Source organism: Vanessa cardui, chromosome 19 (assembly GCF_905220365.1).
Source record: "Vanessa cardui chromosome 19, ilVanCard2.1, whole genome shotgun sequence".
Classification (NCBI taxonomy): Eukaryota; Metazoa; Arthropoda; class Insecta; order Lepidoptera; family Nymphalidae; genus Vanessa; species Vanessa cardui.
Window position 1 is genome coordinate 479,475 of NC_061141.1, and position 8,880 is coordinate 488,354.

Here is an 8,880-nt window from a genome sequence, read left to right on the forward strand (position 1 = left end):
TTGAATTTTAAAATAATTCTGTGAGATTATTTATTAAGTTCTTATCTCAGATTAATATCGTTGTAGATATTTTAATCAAAGCAAACATACATTGATATTATTTATTTTATAATATTACATTTATAATTAAAATATACAATACTTTTTTTTACTTACATAAAAGATACATTTGTATAAATGACATAATAGTTTTAAACTGACGACGCTTCTTTTGAAAATATTTCTAGATCTATAAGCCTTTCGCGCAGAGTTTTCATGTATGCGTTATAGTTTCCTTCGTTCATTTATAACACATAAGCTACTTAACGCATTTCGATATTCTGTGTCGTGGGTATCGTCAACGTCACGTGTCACAGCTTATTCAATCAAAAAAGACAAAGAAATTCACATAAAGATAATAAGAAATACAATTTAAAATATGAAAAATACGTTAATTTTTTCTTTTTTTTGCAGTCGAACTTCTGTATTTGAGGTATGCATCATTTTGTACTTATGTGAGTGTAGCACAATGGTATATGTCTATCTCTTAGGAATAGCCCACAACAACCACTTATTTCAACAAACCTTAACCTTTTCGAGAAATAATGGCTTATTTTCGAAGCGATTTTAAGCAATACAACGTCAATCCTTATCCAATGGAGTGCCTTAAATGCCTTCAAAGCATGCAATTTAAATGAATATATTACAGATTTAAAACGCAGGGACCTTGGTTTGTATTGTCTTATGATTGAAAAACTGTGAACTTTGTAAGATTTCTTCTTATTCTGTATTATATTTAGTATCAGCATTGGCCCGTGTGAAGCTGAGGCGGGTCGCTAGTATGGTTTACAACGTATGCCGACGGTTTCGCTAGGTACGAATATGACCTCCATGGTCGAGCGGGGTGTACACCGGTTTTCATGGGTACGCCACTCTGAGGTCCCGGGTTCGATTCCCGGCCGAGTCGATGTAAATTACCATTACTTTTCCATGTTGTCTTGGGTCTGGGTGTTTGTGGTACCGTCGTTACTTCTGATTTTCCGTAACACAAGTGCTTCAGCTACTTACATTGGGATTAGAGTAATGTGTGTGATGTTGTCTCATATTTATTATTTATTTATTTAATATTTACTTTACAAATAAATAATATTATTAAAATTCCTTAAAATGAGTAGCAAAATGAATATGTTTCGTCTGGCGCAGAGTTTATCGACTCGTTTCACCTCAAGATTCGAAGATTCCATTCCCGCTCATGCAGAAATTGATTCGGTCTCGAGTCATTCTCGCGAATGTTTTCTAATTAAGATTTGGATACTCCCACGTATATAGTGACAGGTTGAACTATACGTGAATGACATATAGATTTCATTGTCAGGGATCTTCAATATACTGTAATATAAATTGTTATTTATAGTTTAACACGTTGATAGCGACATCATTTTTTGATTTTTCCATTCCTGCTGCCTCATATTTAAGACCTCGTATAAAAACTATCTTGATACCTGTATGCGGTTTATTAGACCACGTAATTTTAAAGAAACTATAACTCATAATCAAGGAGATAACGTACTAAAGTAAGTACGGCTTAGCATTCGGTTTTCAATAGGCATCATATATATTTATCACATTCCTACAATATATCGAATAGATGTTATGGTACCAGATAGATTTTTATTTGAGACTAGAGGACAATACGGCAATGCAAAACTTTCTTGGGGCAAGGTATCCGTTTCTATAATAAAATTCGGAAGACATTTTTAACTTTGCCGTTTCGTAAATTCAATTCGTTTGTAAAAAATACATTGGTAAAAAAAGGCATACTATTTGATAGGTACAAGATTTTGTAGATGATAAAAAAAGCGTGGAATTAATTAATACCTGTTGACTTCCAGGCGGGATACATTACATACATATATAATTGTATTTAACTAATATGATTGTATTCTTTAAATATTGAAAAAGAGTAACTACTGAGTTTCTTGCCGGTTCTTCTCGGTGGAATCTATTTCCCGAACCGGTGGTAGCTTCACTTAATAGTTAAATGACGATTCAAAAGTACTTGTAAAAGCTTACTTCAATAAACTTTATTTTGATTTTGATTGAATAATTGACCTCACATTAAAACGGATCTTTGATGTGCAAATATAATGGCACTTATTACAGCTTCGATGCGTTACTAACAATGGTATCTCAAACACCATAATATATCACCCTGGTCAGGTCTGGTCGCCTGGCCTGTGATAATACTAGCCCACTCAACCACCAGAATTAATTTTACGTATAAATTAAATTTAAAATAATCTTACGAAATATATCACGAAAATTTCATTAAGATAAAATAGGAATGCTGTTAGTTCAAGTAGGCTTTTATAAGCCTTTCCAAATAACTATATAAATTAACTTTTATAAATTTTATTTTTATTCCAGACTGACAAAAATTTTGGAACATTTTATCCAAAATGTTTTTTTTTTAATTTCGTATCGCAAAGAGCTATGTTGAAACGAATATTTAAATAACATTTTGTAATTTATATTCAGGTAAAAAATTCAGTAATTGTTGCTGATGAATCAAAGTTAAATGAATATTAAGAAATGAATACTAAAACTATAAGCTGAGATGGCCCGGTTGTTAGACATACACGTCATAGCCGATGATTGTGGGTTCAAACCCAGATTAGCACTTTTGAATTTTCATGTGCTTAATTTGTATTTATAATTCATCTCAATCGGTGTTGAAAGAAAAAATTGTGAGTAAACCTGCATGTGTCTAATTACATAGAAATTCTGTCACACGTGTATCCACCAACCCGGGTCGGAGAAGCGCGGTGGAAGCGTTCTAACCTTAAAAACTCATAAAAAAAAAATCTGAAATTTAAAACTTCATATCGTACTGCTGTAATTTACAGGCTCTTTCATGATTAAATTAATAATAACATCAAAGAGCTGTATGTTATAAAATAAAAATACAAATAAAATCATGAATTAATCAAAAATTTAAATTCTTTAAAATGATCTTAAAGTAATTTTAGAATTCATTCTATCGGGAGATATATGTAACGAGGAACCAGGTATCAGCTCGTTATCAGAAGCGATGATATTCCAAATATAAGTCAGTTTTTTAAATATTCCATTTTTCGCTGTCAAATGTATCTAATGTCAAATCTACGTCTAATATAATATATAAACAAAAAAAATGTTAATTAAACTTTTTGATGCTTTAACATATATATTAAATACTTGATAGTATTATATTAATAGACAACAGACTCTTCGTGATTTTACGTATCGTCATTGTTACAGCACCTGTGGGTAACACAAATATTATTTTTTTATGTTTGTTAGCAGGTAAAAACAGACAAGTTATTTATATTTAAAACATTAATTTACTGCGGCAAACCTTTTTATCAACAAAGACACACGATTCTTCATTTGTTTTAACGAAAGCGAGTTTCAATAGCGTATTGGTATAAGGGCTGCTTTTTAAAAAGTCGCAGGTTCGATATTGTCATTTGGGCTATTGTCATTGAGCTCGAAGAGATAAATGAGAACATTAGTAATACCAAGGCCATTGCTACAATTCATTAAAAGAAAATCACAATCGTTATGTTTCAGTTCCATTTCGATATTTTAAATCCTTACAAAAAATTACAACAATAGCTGCAGTTCTAAGCCAAGGTAACCCGGGCCCAGAAAACGTAAATCTTAACTGATGGTTGCGGTTTACAACCCAGGCAACCGTCTTAATTGTGATGTGCTTAAAATGTGTTTATAACTAATTTCGTAAATTTGAAAACCTCCACCTGTTGTCTGTAAATCTGCTTCATGTGCATGCATCAATTAATTGGAGCGGCAATAACTACAAGACTAAAGTACAGTTTTATTTTATCACGCATAAATGAACATGACAGGTCCCATTCAAAGATATAAATATTCCTGTATCAATGAAACGCTATAAATACAGACATAATGCTGGAAATAAATTGCTTCCACATTTACATGCGGTTGGTGTGCTTATTTTTAAAATGTCCCCTTCGTAAAAGAAACACTGCAAAATTTCATACAACTAGACATTACCGGTTAAGACTTACTGTTTATATGTGAGCTAGTAATTTGAAAATTTTATTACAAAGACGTCCTGTAATTTAATTTCGTAGTAAAGTAAGATTGTAATCTAACACCATAAAATGTGTTTGTATCCTGTTTTAAAATTAATGTGATAGATTAAACTCTGCAAAATGTACAAACATAAAAACTCTACCAGAGCAAAATAAAGCAGTGTGGTAGAATAAAATGTTTAAAATAATCCGAAAATAAGAAAAGATATCTGCATTTAACAGGGATACATTAACACGAAGTCACTTTTAATATAAACCTACAATAAGTTTTGTTGATAAATTGTTTAAAAATAACTGCTCCTTAAATTAAGTATTGACAATTAAAATATCGCTTTTTAAAATTAATTGTATAGAGTAGGTGTTTATCGCTATAAACGTCACATCTGCCTGTGTTAGATTAATCAACTATTTATGTATAATGCTTACCGAACAATAGAAGCAGCAGATCACTCAAAGCCAAGCTGAATAGATAATAATTGGTGTCTGTGTGCATGGCCGGGTGGCGGACGATCACCACACACACTGCGACGTTGCCTATCACTCCGGTTAAGAATATCACGAGTAGGAAAACTGTTATGGGCACGATTCTGAGTAGAGGTAGCCGTCTGGGGCCCATCATACACCACAACATTTCGTTTTCGCTGCAGTCGAAGTAACTCAAGTTGGTGCATCTTGAATAGAACTCATCAGCCGTCTCGTTAGGACGGAGGAACTCCTCCATTGTTACAGACTATACTTTAATTGTTATATATTAGTATCTTGAAATCATTGCTAATTATTCTTGACATTATACTTGGTGACATATAATTATTTATCATCATTATCAACTCAATGTATCATTAAAATATTTTGTTTACTCATTCAAACATATTTGAAATTTCATAAGTGTCATCACAAATTTGTTTAAAGTGCACGTACGACTTTTTTTATTTATATAAGTTAACTAAAAATTACGCAAATTTTACTTAGTCAGTGTTCTTAAAGTTATCAAACTTTGCCAGTACAATAAAAATAAAAAAAATGTATATTATAATATTTATATTATCATTTGATTTTTTTAAACGTTTTATTTAATCCATAAAAATATACACGATATTGTAAGTAGTTTTAAGATGTAACGAATCGAGATAACTTTCTACGATAGAAACGCGTAGACGCGCTACGCAGCTACGTCAGTAGCGGGCCGCGGCTGCGAGTCGACTGGGCGATGGGTGAGATAAAGGCAATTATAATAATTAATAAATACACAATGGCTGGTCAATTATAGATTCAATTTCTTTGAATTAAATCAATTTATTATACTAAATTGTCCACAGGTTTTATTATTATCGAAGACATTTCCAAGTTATAGGATAAACCTGTTACACTATTTGCGGTTGTTATTTTCTGTAGCCGCACCGTAAAGTCATATATAAAGCTTTTACACTGTCTTTTATTTAGTGTTGTATTTAAGATTTTACTTTGAAATAAAATGTTATGTGAAATTTCTCTGTTACGTAATTAATGAATGTTGGAAAAATGTTACTGTGTTTTTCCTGCGTTTCCTCGACAGTTCTACATTTCAAACAGGCGGTTTTACATTTAATATTAAATTATTCTGCAAAATTACGATTTATATTTTTTTATAGAAGGCCACTTGAATAAATTAGGTTTTGATTTATTGATGAAACAATACGTAGAATTTCCGTTTACCAATAAATTAATTTTCATAATAATTCAAGTTTCCTTTTCTAAGATACGGGCGGCTTTGTACTACCCTATTTTACCACCACGTAAAATGTTTTTTTCTACAAATAAACTTTACAATATTGTAGTCAGATCTAAAAAACGAGATGGTTCAGTGGTTAGAACGCGTGCATCTTAACTTAAACTTAACGATGACTGCGGGTTCAAATCCATGCAAGCAACACCAATATTCATGTGCTTAATTTATGTTTATAATTCATCTCGCTCTTAGCGGTGAAAGAAAACATCGTGAGGAAAACCTGCATGTGTTTAATTTTATATAAATTCTGCCACATGTGTATTCCACCAACCTGCATTGGAACATAGTGGTGGAATATGTTCCAAATCATTTCCTGAAGCGGAGAGGAGGCCAGCAGTGGGAATTTTACAGGCTGTTGTTATTGTTGTTACAATATCGCAATAAAATTTAAAGAATCGACAAAATGTCAACTCGACCACCGTTTCGGAAAACAGTTACTGGCGAGAAGTAAGACACTCGCATCATTTCTTTTTTTGTCATTTATTACAGTTGTCATGACGATGCAAGTAAGTATACCCGCGTTTGAGCTCCGAGAAGTATGATATTTGTATGATTTCCTGAGAGACCAATTATTTATCGTGTACTCATAACCATGTTCGTAGCTGAGTCTAGTGAGATAATTACTCTTTGAGATATACGAATTAGACGGAACTTTGACAAACGTTGTGATTTGTATAACTATATGCTAAATTTAGAACATCAATATATGCTAGACGTAGGATGTTATATTATAATATACATATTATTATACTTATTGTTTACGGGAAATATAGTATTATGTGAACTACATTAACAATAATCAATTCTAATATATTAACATGAAACTTAATACTAAATTAATTTCTCAGACTATCTGTATCTTAAAATAACCTAAAATAATTAATATGTTTGTAATATTAAAATAACCGCTTTTTACTGAATGCATGCTTTATTACATGTATGTACACGGTACATACGTACCGAAATATTTTTTGAAACGAAAATCATAGGCTTGCTCAACCAAGCTTGCATTACTTTTATCATCTTTAAAATCAAAATTATCTCGGGATCAACGGTGAAGAAAATTACGTAAATTATGTTTCAATGAGTTTTTCCATTCTTATTTATTAATCTGCATTGGAGCAACGGAGTGGAATACTTCCTCTTAGGAGAAGCCGTATCCCAGTAGAGAGATGATTTGATAAACTTTCATAATGATAAAAAAATGTGCTAGCTGGCTAAAGTAAAGTTCGACTTATTTATGAAACATAGAAGTGTTCCACTTGCTTATTGGAGGTATAAAATATACCACTGGTTCGGTAATAAGCGCCTCGGACCTAAAACGAACCGTCGAAAGGATTCGTGCGTTTTTTTTAATCATATATTTTTAATAATTATTTTCGTGTAATAATAATAAATATATTATCGTTATTTGGAAAAGCTTAGTAGCGATAAATACTAAGTAAACGTAGTAATAAAAATAAAAATTCTGTAAAAGGGTTTATTACGTACAAAACTGAAATACATTCTATTTTATCATTCAAATATTAAATACTAAAATATTTTTTACTGTCTGCCGCCCAGGTCTTGTTCACATACCATAGTCTGAAAGAACAAAACCCGTTTTTAAATAGTATCTTACTGTAAACAATAATAATAAATAATAAATAAATAAATATGAGACAACATCACATACATTACTCTGATCTCAATTTAAGTAGCTGAAGCATTTGTGTTATGGAAATCAGAAGTAACGACGGTTCCACAAACACCCAGACCCAAGACAACATAGAAAACTAATGGTAATTTACATCTATTCTGCCGCAAATCGAACCCGGGACCTCAGAGTGGTTTACCGATGAAAACCGGTGTACACACCACTCGACGATGGAGGTCGTCAAACTATATCATCACTATAATACTTAATGTTAGGTTAAAACAACAGCGTTACGTGCCACTGCTAGGAAAAGCCTTCCTGCCTTTCGAGGGAAATGTTTGAACTATCACCACGTTATACTAATAATGGTTTAATAGTGGATGAAGGTTTATTTATGATGATTTATGGCAGAGTGGCAAATGAGACTTGATGGTAAGCGGTCACCACTGCCTATAGACATTACTGCTATAGATCACTATAGCAGTAATGTGTCACACACATCAGTGTCACCTTACCTCGATCTCACCTCGAACCGAAACACAATAATACTATTGTATTGTATTGCTGCATAGCAGTGGGTAGTACCTACCTTTGAACAAAACCTGGTAGGGTTTGCGATGTGACAAATTCTGATCCACCAAATATAGGTTTTCTCACGATGTTTCAAATAACATAATCCCGAATTTGTGCTTACTCTACTGTAATTATATAATATAAAGTAGCATAAGGATTCCATTTAATTAAATGGAATTCTAATAACAAATCTTAAATTTAGCAAAAAAAATAACAAAACGTAAAATTGATGCCTTTGATCGTTCTGGTATCACCCTTAGTATTGGGGTAATACCGTAAGCACCTTATAATGACATTATATAACGTACATTTTATTTTAAATTAATAACAATTCCTTAGTCGATATGACCCATTGGTTAGAACGCGTGCATCTTAACCGATGATTTCGGGTTCAAACCCAGGCCAGCACGACTGACTATTCATGAGTTTAATTTGCATATTGAAGGAAAACATCGCGAGGAAACCTGCACGTGTACAATTTTATACCACTAACCCGCATTGGAACAGCGTGTTGGAATATGTTCCAAATCTTCTCCTCAAAGGGAGAGGAAGCCTTAGGCCAGCAGTGGGAAATTTACAGTCTATTGTTGTTGTTGTAACAATTTATTCAATATTCTATACGGTATTCTTATATATTCTTAATAATAGTTAATATAAAAAGTGTTGTATGTTCTGCACTAAATGTAAAGTTAGGATGTAAAAATAACAAGTATACAATAAACAAGAGTGCGGTAAATGTAGTTTTTAAAAGGCAAACGGATGGTCTCTTATCTTTGTCCACCTCGGTCGTAAATTTAAATAATCTCATAGCG

General features: G+C 32.2%; 1 protein-coding gene across 1 annotated transcript in view; it reads right to left on the reverse strand.

Moving 5' to 3' along the window:
* LOC124537838 (neuropeptides capa receptor) overlaps window positions 1-4,832 on the reverse strand; it is a 117,460-nt gene extending 112,628 nt beyond the window's left edge. Inside the window, exon 1 of the mRNA XM_047114776.1 lies at window positions 4,521-4,832. Coding sequence (XP_046970732.1) covers window positions 4,521-4,815 — 295 coding nt within the window. The 5' untranslated portion in view covers window positions 4,816-4,832. The remainder of the gene's footprint in view (window positions 1-4,520) is intronic.
* Between the last annotated feature and the right edge of the window lie 4,048 nt (window positions 4,833-8,880).